Raw genomic sequence first — 14787 nt, 5'->3', positions numbered from 1 at the left:
ACCTCCTTGGAAGCTGAGGTTTCTGGGAGTTGTAGTCGTCTGTGTCCATTTCCTCGTCCAGAAACTACCTCTGAGTTGTCTTTTCTTCCCAAGTTTGCAAAGAAAGAGCACATTTGCGACGGGCAACGCGCCCCCAACAATTTAGCATGGGAACCATGTTTTTCAATTCTGGAAGAATGCAAAACCTAACAGGCAGAAACCCAGCTGGCGCAGCTTCCCCAGTGCGTAATTTATTGGGGGGCCTGATGGTTTTTCTGATGGTTCCCTTAGTTGCGTTTTTATTTTTAAGATTAAGCTACAACTGGGGAAAGTCAGGCAGTGGGGCTTTTTGGTTACATTAAAGCCCCCTCCCCCGGCCACTCCATCCCACAATTCCAGCTCTAGGAACTCCCTGCAGGCAGGTTACCTTATCCCTTTCAGCACCTACTTAAAACATTTTTCTTTAGGCCAGCCTATCCAGACATGCAGAATATAACATGTGTTTAGCTACTGTTGTTTTTCATCAACTTTCCTATATTTTAAATACCTGTTTTTATTGATAATGTAAATGACAACAGCAGCACGGATACTACTGGCCCAGACATGGAAAGAAGAAAAAGTTCCGACCAGAGACAAATGGCTGATGAAGATGATGGACTATGCCGAAATGGCGAAATTGACTGGGAAAATCAGAAATCAGGAAGAGAAGAATTTTAAGAAGGAATGGGAAAAATTTATAATGTATTTAAAAGAACACTGAAAACAACTAAAAACTTTGGCAGGGTTTGAGTAATGCTTGTAATGTATGAAAAACTATGGTAAATATGGATTCTTTTTCTTTTGAAAAAAAGAGAAAATAAGGGAAGCAGTTGGGGGGAGGGAGATTGATAATGGTAACCATGGAAGGGTGGAGGGGAGTCAAAGGATTCTGGGAATCCTAAATGATGAGGTGGATGTTTTGTTTGAATTTAAATATGTTTTGTAAAACTCTCTCTCTATATATATCTATATATAAAGATAATGTTTTCTTCCATATTTCTGTAAACAGCTTTGAGGTTTTCTTTCCATCATTCCATCCATTCCATCATTCCATCCATTAAATAAATGACTAAATACAGCATGCCCAAAACAGAGAGATGCACTCGTGGGGAAAATGATATTGGTTTGATTTTCATTTTTTTCTGGTTAATAACTTTTATTGTTTCCTGAAGAAAAGTTACAAGTTCATTTCACAGATACAAACGTGATCAATGCAAACCAGCAACTCTAAACACTCCTTGCTCCTACAAAACTGTAACACTCTTCATCCTGATACCTTATAAGTTGAATTTCTGCCTGTCACTTAATCTGTACCGGGGTGCTTTTCAATGGAAAACTGCTGCTATTATTTCAAGTGGTGTTAATTATCATTAAGAGTCAAGCAGGAGCAGGGCCAGCTCAGTTTATTTTGCTGCCTGAGGTGCAAGACAAGATGGCACCTTTTCCCAAGGAACATGCAGAAGCCAGTTGTGGGAAGCTGGACTGTGCACACATTGCCACTTATTCTAACTTCCTTGTGAAACTTCTTCAGCATTTTAGTGCAAATTTCTCCTATTAAACATATTTGTTTGGCAAGCAATTCCTCCTAATAATGTGCATTTTTGTGTTTTCATTAATATATTCATTTTATGTATATCTTATGCATTTTTGTAAATACTATTTGGTTGGAGAACAGCATAACAAAATTTAGATAAGTGTGAATTTTGCTGTGTTTCGTTTTTTCATTATTTAGGAAAGTGTGAATTTGATAAATTAGGCTTTAAATGTGAGCCGAACTTCTTCCCCACCCCTAGCTCCCACCTCTGGTATTTGAAGCCGAGTACCAGTGATGTTAGCCACAGTCCACTGGTATCCTCCAGCTTCTTGAGACACACTCCAGTTTTATTTGCTTCCCCTCAAACCAGTCTTCATCCAATTAGAAAACGGAAGCCACGATGAAGCTGAAGAGTGTGGGTGGTATTTGACTCAAAGTAGACCCACTGAAATTAATGAACCCAAGTTAGACATGTCCATTGATCTCAATGGAACTACTCTGAGTAGTAGGACTAGCACTGAATACCAGGATATCAGGCAGGAGATGTTCCCATGTCTATCTGGAGGTGCCAGGGAATCAGGGGTTGTAGCTGGGTCTTGCTACATGCAAAACATGGAATGGTTGGCATCCATCTGTCTTGGGAGACAATGGAGGAATGTGCCTTTGCGGGTGAGGTCAAGCAGTTGGACAGTCGCAGCGCCTGCTGTGACTGTAGAGACCAATGCAGGAGAGAGATGTTTTGCTGCAGCTGGGGCAGATGAAGGCATCTGATTGTGCTGCTACAGATACACCCAGGGGTGTAGCTTGCTGTTCCGGCACCCGGAGCAGCAGGGGCAGGGCGATCTGCCCATGGGGGTACTGTGGCGATTCATGCACAGGGGCACCGCAGCAATCCGCCCAGGGGGCCGATCGGCATGGTGGCGATGCACTGGGGGGGGGGCGGCGATTGGCACAGCAGCGATTCACCTAGGGGGCATTTTGTCACACACTCCTCAGCTGACACCTGGGGCCGTCTGCCCCCACTGCCCTCTTCCTGCGCCCCTGGATATACCATGGCAAATCTTCTTTCTGCGCTTCTCCCAATGGTCATGTGCTCTACTACTGAATCACAGCCCTGTGGAACTTCCACCAGCCTCATCTGCTACTGAATACCATTTACTGGGGACCACAGGTGTGCAGAATGAAAGGTAACTAACTGTTTTGAGATTTCCAGTTGGTCTTAATAAAGATAATGGGCAACTGCTGCTCTTGGAATCAGTTTCATAAGGAACTTTTCTCTTGCCTCTTCCCCCAGTTCAGTACAAGCGTGAGATTTTTCTGACTGCTTTGGGGAGGAAAACTCATGCAGAAATCTTATCTGTGTCTGCTTCTGCCCTTTAGATATAAAAGCAAAGATGTAGTTAAACACCTGCAATGTTTCCATTCAATGATCATTATGAGGAACATCTGGAACACCCCCCCCCCACAAAGAAAGCACTTTTCTCAAAGCACAGTTGAGGAGAGGGAGGATACCAATAATTCTCTAAATGTGTAGCAGAAAATAATAAAATAACATAAAGAGCAAAACCGGACAGTTGTTTTGGACCTTGGGTGACGGTTGATGGAGACCTGAAATTAAAAGCAGGAAGATGAAACTTTCTGTTGGCAGCTGCAATGAGAAGACCTCGAAATGGCACAAAAACAATCTCTAGGGAAGCCTTGGTGGGATTGGAAGAGGGTCAGCTGCTGAGAGATAATATAAGGAGCTGGGTGGGTGAAAGGGAGGTCTGTGTGGCAGCTGAGGAGGAGCTGTGAGGTTGCAAGAAGCTGGCTAAAGCGAGTAAGAGACTGAGCAGCGAAGTTGTGGATGCAGCCTGGTATCCTTTATCCATCTCTAGCCAAAGGGGCCTACTTTCAAGTAAGTGTGCAATGGCTTGTACCCTTAAAAGCTTTGGAAAGGGATGTGTTGTATTATCATTGTTTTGTCATTTTAGGCTGACTGCACAGAGCTCTAACTAGTTTTGGCAGTATCCTATCTCTGTCTTCAAGTGCTCCCTTCAGAAAAAAAGTCTCAATTCTGTTTTCTTTTCTCTCAAGCTGCTATGTTAGAAGGCAATGTTATATAAATATATATGAGAGTTGCTGTATTTCAAAATGTGAGTTTGTTGAGGTTTTTATGTGGGGGACAAAGTTGTTGACTTCTGACATGGGTTGCCATACGTCCGGATTTTCCCAGACGTTTCAGCGATTTCCACCTGGACACTGCTTCTGACTGCCTTATTCCAGCTATGTCTGGGAAATTCTGGGCATATGACAACCCTAATATGTATTCCCAAGCAATGAGCAGTCAAAAGGCTTGGTAAATGTCTTTGAGATGCTGGTGTTTAAATGGTGATACTGATAGCTAATTTGTTTTGCTTTCCCCCCAAAGTATGCCGGGGTGATACAATTTTGGAAACTGGCATTCTAAATGTAGAATATAATTGTTCCCATGTCTGTTTGCAATTTTTTCCCCAGTCAGGGATCCTATGTCTTAACAGGTGCCTGAAACACATTTTAGTTGAGAAAGTTAGATCCACCCAACATCTGCCTGTGAGATGCAGCTCTTAAAGGCATAGGTATCTTAGCTGCAAAAAAAGTTGGCAATCCTATCTAAGCTTGAATCTCAAGTTCTCTGAAGTTGCTAATTTTGCAAACAACTGGGTAAAGGTTCTATTCACTGCTAGGCAAAACAGTCTGTTTCCCCCTTTATAATATGAAGGAGACTGTGGAAGTTTAACTGCTTGGTTAATCATTTATTTTTAAAAATAATAATTGTAGAACCAGTTCTGTGGATAACCCTATTGTATTATTTACTACAATTCTTTCTTGCTACCCTTAAGACAGCCTCCCATCTATCCCTCAATGCCATTTTGGTTTTCTGGTACCTGTGTGGCACTTTCTCCAACTCTACATCCCCTCAGTATTGGAGAGCTCCTTCACTGTTTCCCACTCCCCACCCATTAATATTTCCCAGGGGTTCCCAAACTGTCTTCCCTTAGCTTCATTCAGGTTATCTGCATGGTGTCTTTGGATTTGTGGTTGAAGATGGAAGATGGCACATCCATAGCATATTCATTTTTTAATAGTATTTTAATGTGTCTCCTTTATTACTTATATACTGTGTTATAAATTATACTGAATGCAATAAAATGCAATGTATGAGAAATAGAAGCATCAATAAAGTGCCGCTGAAATCATACAGCACCTAGCACTGCACATCACAATTGCTACAACAAGCTGCTGCAGTTTGTTGGTGGGTAGATTTTTTTTGGGGGGGGCATGCACACATTGCCAAACCAGGAGAGGTGTCATCAGAAATGGGGACAAAAGGGGACATAGAATTCCATAATGTTTTCAAATTTAGAAATATTTACTATATTTTAAATAGAAATGCATATATCTAACCATAGAGGGGAAAACTCTTGACCTGAGTACCTGCTCGGGTCCTGTTGCTCACAGCTGGTTGGCTATTTCAAGACACCCCTCCACCCATACTTTCCTCCTTAGGATTCCTTATTTTTAAACCAGACTTTCTACCACACTGAACAGCCCTTCCATCTTCAACTTCAGTTCCCCAGACCTTGTTGGACTGCAATCATCATCCCTGGTCATTGGCTGACTTTAAAATTAGCCAAGGGTTTTTTAAATCCTTCTGCTCACACCTGTTCAGCATGATAACAACCAACCTTAAAAATGCAACAAGCCCCATCAAGGTGTAGCATTCCAGGGTTTAACTCTGCACTGCATGAACAAGTCCTTTCTATTATCTGTCCTGAATCTTCCAACAATCAGCTTCGTCGGTGTACCTGAGTTCCAGTGCTATAAGAGAGGGAGATAAATATTTCTCTGTCCACTTTCTCAATGCTATGCATAATTTTATACCTTTCTATAATGTTGCCTCTTCCTCACCTTTAAACTAAAAAGTCCCATATATTGCAGTCTTTTTTCACAGGGGAGTTGTTCATTTGGTTTGCCCTTTTCATTATATCATCATCATCATCATCATCATCATCATTTTATTATTTAAAGCCCGCCCATCTGGCTGGGTTTTCCTAGCTACTCTGGGCAGTGGCGGAGCAAGCCGATCAGGCACTTGGTGTGGCGCGCCTGCCCTGCACCCAGGGACTGGGCCAGCCGCCCACAGGGTCACAGAGGGGCCTCTGAGGAGTCTGCCTGCCTCTTCCCACTCAGCCGCCCTACCGCTGAGGATGAGGTGGCAGGTGGACCGTTTGGGGCAATGCGGAGCCTGTGGGTGCCCAAGCCACCGTGTCACTCCTCAGAGAGACATGTGGCTCAGGAGCACTGCAGGCCCCGCGGTGAGTGCTGCCCACCATTTTGTCACCCCCCTCAGTGGGACACTCTACCGCACCCCCTTGCTACGCCCCAGACTCTGGGCGGCTCCCAACAGAACACTAAAAACAGAATAAAACTTCAAACATTAAAAACTTCCCTAAGCAGGGCTGCCTTCTAAACCTTTCACAACTACACAATATCCATTTTGAGGTGAGACGTCCAGAACCACACAAAATATTCCAAATGCAGTCACACCATATACTTGCATAATGGCAGTATGATACTGCGAGTTTTATTTTCAATTCATTTTTTAATGATTTCTAGCATGGAATTTGCTTTTTTCCCCCCATGGTCACTGCACACTGGGTTGACATATTTGCAATATCGCCTATGACTCCAAGGTCTCTCTCTCTTTCTCTTTGCCCCTTAGAAATGGCCATGAAGTGCTTGTTGCTCCTAGTTCTGGTACTCCTCCTGCCTGCTACTGAGACAACTTATCACAGTAAGTTTCCTGATGGCCTTCCTGGAAAACAAAGAGGCTGCTGGAACGTCATCAGGGCAATAGATAAGATGGCACAGATGTGTCATTGAAAACTGAGTTTACAGTTTGCCAACTGTGCCCCATCAACCATATGGCTGGTGGGCATGCAGCTTGCCTCCCAAGCCTCCGTGGGAGGTGAGCGATCCCTGCAGAGGCTTAGGATGGAAGCTGCGCCCCACCAACTATATGGCTGGCAGGCATGCAGCTTCCTTCCCAAGCCTCCGTGGGAGGAGAGTGATCCCCACAGAGGCTTGGGGAAAGGTCGACAACTCTGGGAAAGGGGGATCCTGAGAGATCTTTGAACCACAGTGCCGGATATGCTTAAGACGGCCCTGTCAGCCTGCATACCAGATGGAGCTGGTAGGCAACTGCCCTGGACACAGAATTGACCTGTGCCTCCATGGACAGCTATGAGTCCAAAATTACTCCCAGTCTGTGCACCTGGTCCTTCGCACCTGGTCCTTCGCACAGTTACCCCATTCAGGACCAGACTGGGGACAGGGCAGCCCGTCCAACTGAGGACTGTCCTCTGCAAAGTAGGTTACCTGACCTCCCACCCCTCCACTGGCCAAGAGATTGACGGCTTTCCTCTGCTGTAGGTCATCTGACGGAGCTTCCCAGTGCAAGAGGAGAAGCTGCCCCACGTCCTCGGAGGAATCTGGGAGAGCCTTGCTTCCCAAACCCATGCTGGAACCAGGGAGACTGCACTGCAGTTGGGAACAATGCCAGCTGCTCTTGTAAGCCAGGGTTCACTGGCTTGCGCTGTAAAGGTAACACAGGTCTGCTGTGCTGTGGGGAAGTGTATTTCTTTCTCTCCCCGTTCCCCTTGCATCCCTGGGTGTGGTTGGTCCCAATTATAGAATGGTAGAGTTGGAAAGGGTCCCGAAGGCAATCTAGTCCAAGCCCCTGCAACGCGAAAATTGCAACTAGAGAATCCCTGACAGATGGCCACCCAACCTCTGTTTAAAAGCTTCCAGTGAAGGAGAGTCCACTGCCTTCTGAGGTAGGCTTTCACAGTTCCTTCCTTTCATAGCACTTTGCCAAAAAAACTCCTGAAGGATCTGCCAAATCATATTTTACATTACGAAGGATTCCGGGGTATTTCTGAAGCAGAGGTGGGGAACCTTTTTCAGCCTGAGGGCCATGGTTGCTTAAGACCAGCCTTCTGTGGGGCCACATGCCAGTAGTGGGCGGGGCCAGAGCTGTAATAGGACAGGGCTCTGTCTACACTCTTTCACACACCCAAACCTTTTCAGCCCACAGATGTGCACATACAGAGCCCTGCTACTCTAGAGAGTTCCCTGCAGCAACAGGACAGCAAATTTGGGCTGCACTGGAATTGTTTGAAGTGCTTAACTGCCCACCCTAGCAACCTGATAAAACTGTGTGTGTGTGTGTGTGTGTGTGTGTGTGTGTGTGTGTGTGTTGTAGGCCCCATTTGCACTATAAAATTAAAGCACACCATGGTTTCATATCACTTTGAACCGCTTTGAACCACTTTGAACCACTTTCACCCGAAGAATTCTGGGAATTGTTTGTTCAGGGTGCTGAGAGTTGTTAGGAGATGCCATATTCCCCTCAGAGAGGTACAGTTCCTATACAGTGGTGCCTTGGGTTACATATGCTTCAGGTTACATACGCTTCAGGATACAGATTCCGCTAACCCAGAAATAGTACCTCGGGTTAAGAACTTTGCTTCAGGATGAGAACAGAAATCGTGCTCCAGCGGTGCAGTGGCAGCAGGAGGCCCCATTAGCTAAAGTGGTGCTTCAGGTTAAGAACGGACCTCCGGAACGAATTAAGTTCTTAACCCGAGGTACCACTGTAGTTCCCTGCAAAAAGGAATTTACCGTGAAACCACTCTGAGAATTTTAGCTCCGAACAATTACAGTTCTCCTGATTCTCTGGGGGAAGCCATTAGAATTAAAGTGGTATGATACTGGTTTAAATGTACAGTGTGGATGTGGTCTTAATGGCCCCTCCTATCTCCAGCACTGGCCACGCCCACTGGCATGCACCCACAAGCACCCATCCACCACTGCATGCACTGCTCAGAGGTAGGGAGGTTCCCCACTTACTCTAATTGATGGATTTTCTCTCCCAGAAATTGTGGTGAAACTGGAATGCATGGAAGAGTTCATGAGGATGCTGGTGAGGAAGGAAGCATTTGAAATGCTGAAGATCCCCCTGGCCTCTCTCCACCTGAGTAGCCGTACCTGCCTGGTCTCCGAGCAATGGCAAGACGGAGTCAGTTACTTTGGTGCAAAGCTGACTGGGGAGAACCACACCACCTGTGGCTCCACCACTAATGTAAGTGCTCTGGAGCAGTTCGTAAAGAAGAAGATCCACACAAGTGTGCAACTACTTATTTTTATTTCATATACAAATCTGGAGCAATTTCACAAAAAATATATGGACATGCTCACTGCCATTGATAGTCTTCCTCCTCCTTCTCTTCTTCGTGTTCGTTTTCCTCTTCCTCCTTCCATCCATTACATTACAGAAATTCAATCTTGAAGTAACCAATGCATGAAGTACTGTGGCAAGATTTTATATTGTTGTCCTCTTTATCCACATGTGGTTTTGAACCCCCTAATCCAGTTTCTGGTCCATTTTCAGATCAATGAGACTCATGTGTCCTACACCAATGTGATTGAGTCCGGCAGTGACAACGACCAGAGTATCATCACCAGGAGCGTCCAGATCCGCTTGCACTTCTCCTGCATGTATGCCTCCAAGCAGGTGGTTGGCCTGGGCTACGGACTCAGGCCTGTGGACAAGTAGGTGGTGGTTGTTGTTGTAGTAGTAGTTGTTGTTGTTGTGATGACTCTGGCCAGGGGCTTTCCTCTGATAGCCACAGCTTTTGGCCTGTTCCCCCATCCTTGCTCCATTGTGGCATGTGCTGCAGGGCTGGCCAAGGGAGGTGGGGGAGAACTTTGGTTCAGTTTAAAGGCAAACCCATCTAATTTTCACTTCCTGAAGCAAGACGCAAACCAGAGCACAGCCGCCCCTCAAAATTCACACTTCTCCGAATTTTGCAATGCAGTTCTCCAGCCGAGTAATGTGTACAAAACCGCATGCACTAGGGTAAAGTGTGCGTAGAAATGGAAAGTGAAAATATGAAACAAAAATACATAATGAGAAAATGTTTTTGAAAACAATGTGTATATGAGACACAATTCCATACATGTATATTAGAAAATCATACTAAAATGCTGTGAATTTTCATGAGGATATTTTAAACCCTGCTGGAAGTGAATTGGATCTTAATGCCTGAGGGGGTCTATAGGGAAGGAGGGGGCCTTTCAGGTATCTGGGACCTGAGTTGTTTAGGGCTTTAAACACCATTGTTGAATTGGGCCTGGAAACCAGTGTACCAGATTATATGAGATCTAAATGGATCCCCAGTTGTAATCTGGCCACTGAATTTTGGACTAGTTGAAGTTTCCAAGCAGTCTTCAAGGGCAGCCCCACATGGAGATTATTGTGACAATCCGGTCTGGAAGTGGGCCAATTAGATGGACCAATAGTCTGATTTGGTACTTCTGAAAATGGGTTCTCCCTAGGCATGCTGGAATCTCCCTCTTCTCATTTTGTCTTTGCTTCTTCTGGCATTCATCACCTGTGTTTGCTATTAGATATACTTAACTTCCTTGTATCTTGTCCTGGGACTCCAGAATTGGGTGGGGAAAGGTGGTGCTTGTGGGAGAGCGGATAAGCATGGGCAGGTGGGTTAGGTTTGTCCAGGTGAATCCCTGACTGACTCTGGCGGGGTTTGTGTGTGGCTGCCTCTTTTCCTAGGATTGTCCAGTTTACGGTCAAGGAAGGGGACTTCAGAGTCAACATGCAGCTGTATGAAAACGCCAGCTATGTTCGTGCCTATCCCGAGTCACAACTGACGTTCCTCGTAACAGACATGCTCTACGTCCTCGTGAAAATAGAAGGGCGGGATCAGGCGAAGTACTTCTTCCTCGGCATGGAGGACTGCTGGGGCACTCCGACAGCTACCCCACAGGACAGCACAAAGTACTTCCTGATCATGAAGGGGTGAGAGTCTGGCATGGCATTTGTTGAGGGGTTTGATCCTGTATATCTGCTTTCCCCAACCTGTGGGTTGCAAAGCCTCTGCAAGTGAGTTGCGGGCTTTACAAGTAAACTCCCCCCTCCATTATTTATTTATAAAAAATATATTTTCATACCACTATATCCTAAACAAGAATATCAAAATGGTTTACAGCAATGAAAACATAAAACCATACAATAAAAAAAATTAAAAGCAGGCATCAGTTAACTATTGGGGAAAGATGTATTCTTAACTGCCTGCATAGGCCTGGTGGAGGGGAAATGTTTCCGGCAGCCATTTAAAAGCTGGCACAGAATTATCTGAGGATTTGTAAGGTGAAATTGCTACCTATTCAGGATGTGTCATATAATATTTTAGGTAATGATACAACAAGGATAGGAATTGAAGCGAAATGTAAAGATGTAAAGTTTAATTTTGTAAACCATCAGATGGGAGGGAGGGAAGTTGTTAGGCTCAGTCGATCCAAAGAGATAAAACAAGAGGATACGATGTTATGTAATGTGATTATATGTAAAACCAATAAAAATCATTTATAAAAAATAAAAATAAAAGCTGGCACAGAAAGCGCCTATTGAATCTCCATTGGCAGAGAGTTCCACTGGACTGAGCCGATGACACTGGAGGCTCGGTTTCTCACCGTTGTCAAATGAGCCTTGCCAATGCAGGGTATGACCAACGATGCTCCTAAAGCTGCCTGTGGTTACCAGTGGGGTGAAAGGCACTTTGCACATTATCAAATGCACTCTTTTTTCTAAAAAAATTATGTTCCAGGACTGAATGCTTACAGCCTGGGTTAAGTTGGGAGCCTGGGCATTTAAGCTTGTGCTTGGTCTCTTCCAGGTGCCCATACGACAAGACGCTGACTTTCCTCAATGCCATTGGTAACAGCACTGTGGCAAAGTTTAGCTTTCAGATGTTCCAGTTCAAAAACTTCCAGGAGGTGTACCTGCACTGCCAAGTGCGCCTTTGTGTACCGGAGAACAAAGAGCCCTGCGCCAAGGTAACCTCTCTCTGTGTGTCATTAGGATATTGGCCACTCTTCTGCATCTCTGTAGGGTGTAGGTCACCACTGTGGTGCTCCTGGGCTCGCATGTACCCTCAGATGCTAGCAGGGTCCCATCGACCTTTCCCTCCCTTGTGCTGAAAATATCTTCTTTAGTCAATGGAAGCCTCTCCCCACCCCCACCACCAGTGAAATCGTTTTATAATGAGTGCCTCTCTTTTATAATGACGTGTATGTGTGTTTTTGTGTGTACAATCACACCAAAGAAATGTAGAAGAGCAAAACAAAGGATTGTAAACTGGAATAAGGGTATTGCTACTGGTGTACTAAACTTGACACTGTAATTTAAAAATAGAACTGTGTAATCTGCTAGGCTGCTGCTATGCCCGGTATATAAAAGTATCGCAAGCGAGTAATAACCCTGCATTGCAGGGGTTGTGGTCTGACTCCACAATTTTGATAATAAAGGAATAATTGCTGGTGGCATACTAAATTTGAGAGATCTAGTTGTTGGGGAATTAAAAACAAACATTTGTCCACTAGGCTGTGCTAATGCCCAGAAGTATAGCAAAAAATATATGCATATAAGGGTGCAACTCTTAAAGATGAGGTATTGCAAAAAATATAACTGTACCCATTAGTTGGTGGTTGCTGCTGCTGCAGCTGTATATAGAAGTATAGCAAACCATTGTCAGGGTGGGGTTGCTAGTGCAAAGGTGAGATAGAGTGGTTGGAAATTCTGAAATGCACTTGCTTAGTGGGTAGAAGCAGAGCAAACCCACTGGCAAGGGTGAGGCTGCTAGAGGTGAGATATTTGCTTACCAGTGACTGGAAATTAAAAATAAAATTGTAAGCTATGAAGCTGCTGTTGATGCCCAGTACAGTAGTGAGCAAACAGCAGAGGTATATGCTAAAGTAGATACAATTTTTTAAAATACAATTTAGCAAAATATTATGAAAGGATGGAGAGGCGACGGTATAAAACCCAGCCACTGCTTCAGAGGAAAGAAGACAGCTAATGCCCCTTGATGGGTGGGGACAAGGGTATTGTACTTAACTAATAGGGACATGGGTGGCGCTGTGATCTAAACCACTGAGCCCCTTGGGCTTGCCGATCAGAAGTTTGGCGGTTCAAATCCGCATGATGGAATGAGCTCCCATTGCTCTGTCCCAGCTCCTGCCAACCTAGCAGTTTGAAAGCACACCAGTGCAAATAGATAAATAGGTACTCCTGCGGTGGGGAGTCCTTTACTTTTTCTGTTTTTACCTTTTACTTAACTATTAAAGAACAACAAACAATTTTGTAGAAGGGTAGGAAGGATGAGAAAAGAAAGGGCAGGGAATTTAAACTCCTGGATTGAGAAGGACTAGATTTAGGAGCATGTGTGCACATGCAAAGCTAAATACTAAGGTCAAGGTTGCAGGGCGGGGAGGTGGTGGTGGTGGAGTGGGATGATGACATCCAGTGAAGCTGAATGTTCAAAGATTCCAGACAAATAAAGGACTTCTTCACACACTGCAAAGTTAAAGTATATGGAACTCTCTCGTGCATGAGGCAGTAATAGCCACCAACTTGGATGGCTTTAAAAGAGGCTTGGCAAATTCATAGAGGAGAAGGCTATCAGTGGCTATTAACGACAATGGTCAGAGGCAGTAATGTTTCTGAATCCCAGTTGCTGGAAGTTGCAAAGGTGGAGAGTGATGTTGTGCTCAGCTTCTGCTTGTGGCTTTCCCATAATGGGCATCTGGTTGGCTACTGTGAAAAGGGGACTTCTTGGGCCATTAGCTTGATCCAGCAGACTCATCTTATGTTTTATGCACTAGTCAAGTAATAAAATAATCAATTTTTAAGATATTAATAGCCCAACAAACAACTGTTTCTAGGGGGGGGGGAGGTAAAATTTAACAATAATTTTTGATATATTTTAGCGCTTGTAAACAGCTTTGTGAGACTAATAATCTAAAAAATGGCAATTAAACAAAAATAGTAATTTAGTAATTTAATAAACATTTAAACGTACTTTGGCTGCAGGTATGCCATACATTTAAAGCACCCACCCCTCCCAGGATTCCCGGAAACTGTAATTTACCCCCTCATAGAGCTACAATTCTTAGCATCCTTGGCAAACTACAGCTCCCAGGATTCTTGCAGCAGGGAAGTCTTGTGCTTTAAATGTGTGATGTGTATATAGTCTTTCTTTCAACCTTTAAAAAAATAAAATAAAAATCTGCACAGTCATTTGTAATAGAGTAATGCACAAACAGGGCAGGACAGACTAACGATTGAACATGTGAAAGTGACCCAGAGCAGAGCTTGGCTGATCTGTCTACTGCTGGAAACTGAAATGTTGGACTACAGTAACCCATGTGCTGATCCAGCACAACAAATTTTTTAGATTCTTCCCTTTCCCAAGACTTGTTGCAAAAGGTCAAATGAGATGCTTGTGTATTGTATCCTTCCTTGTGGCCCTTGGGAGGGAAGAGGAGATCTGTTTTAATTTATTTAAATGGTCTTTGAAAACCGCAGGTTGATGGGCTTGCAGAGATGGCTCATTATGTGGCTATAATTCTGTGTTATATAAGATGATGCATCTTTGTACACATTCAGCAGTGGAGTAAGATTCACACCTTTCCCCTCTTGCTTTTGACTGCAGCAATGTCCCAGCAAGCAAAGAAGCAAGAGGGAGCTGGTTGATGACTACCAGAAGATCATCTCCTATGGTCCCATCCGTTTCCTGGCCTCATCACACCTGGAAGTGCGGGATGCTGAAGACCAGCAGCTCATCTGGAGTATGTACCTATTTTCCTGGATCAGGTCATGAATGGCCCAGACCAGCCTTTCCCAACCTGGTGCCCTCCAGATACTTTGGACCACAGTTTCACTCAGTCCTAGCTGGCACAGTCAATGGTCAGGGGTGATGGGAGTTGTAGTCTGAAACATCTGGAAGGCACCACCAGTTTGGGGAAGGTTGATCTGGGCCACTGGTGTTTGGCCTTGGGCCCCTGCTGGACTCCATCTCCCATCATTCCCACCCAGTCTTGGTCATTCTCTCTTGCCACAGCCCCCATCCCCAGTACACTAACCTGCCTGACTCTCTCTTTCCTCCCCTCAGAAATGCAGCTGTGGATCCCTGGTGCCGTGGTTTCAGCAAGTATTGCTGTCGCCATCATTTTGATTGCTGTTGCAAAAGCCATGAAGAAATGAGCAAGTTGTAAAAACAAATGGGGGCAGCAGCAGAATTCCAAATAAATACAATTGCAAATAGATGTGGTGTCTCACTCACTAGCTTGCT

The 14787-nt window shown here is 44.6% G+C and overlaps 1 protein-coding gene across 2 annotated transcripts; it reads left to right on the top strand.

Moving 5' to 3' along the window:
- The first annotated feature begins 25 nt into the window (after positions 1-25).
- LOC308592317 (uromodulin-like) lies at positions 26-14761 on the top strand. Of its 2 annotated transcripts, none has more exons than XM_081203692.1 (9): positions 26-221; positions 6297-6368; positions 7007-7177; positions 8512-8717; positions 9027-9187; positions 10209-10454; positions 11332-11491; positions 14149-14284; positions 14608-14761. In XM_081203692.1, the coding sequence occupies exons 2-9, from the start codon at positions 6299-6301 to the stop codon at positions 14697-14699; spliced, it is 1242 nt and encodes a 413-aa protein (XP_081059818.1). In that variant the 5' UTR covers positions 26-221; positions 6297-6298; the 3' UTR covers positions 14700-14761. The 2 variants fall into 2 exon arrangements, with proteins under 2 accessions (XP_081059818.1, XP_081059817.1); XM_081203691.1 differs by lacking the exon at positions 26-221 and adding an exon at positions 3043-3449.
- Positions 14762-14787: the final 26 nt, after the last annotated feature.

Source organism: Podarcis bocagei (assembly GCF_964188305.1).
Source record: "Podarcis bocagei genome assembly, chromosome: 7".
In the NCBI taxonomy this organism is placed as follows: domain Eukaryota; kingdom Metazoa; phylum Chordata; class Lepidosauria; order Squamata; family Lacertidae; genus Podarcis; species Podarcis bocagei.
Note: the sequence above shows the minus strand (reverse complement) of the source record. Positions and strands in the feature narration are given on the sequence as shown.

Bases quoted from the DNA above. Each gene is read 5' to 3' on its own strand.
- LOC308592317 (XM_081203692.1), top strand. From the start codon at position 6,299: ATGGCCATGAAGTGCTTGTTGCTCCTAGTTCTGGTACTCCTCCTGCCT. The intron at 6,369-7,006 runs GTAAGTTTCCTG...CCTCTGCTGTAG, and splicing joins TACTGAGACAACTTATCACA to GTCATCTGACGGAGCTTCCC. The intron at 8,718-9,026 runs GTAAGTGCTCTG...GTCCATTTTCAG, and splicing joins CCTGTGGCTCCACCACTAAT to ATCAATGAGACTCATGTGTC.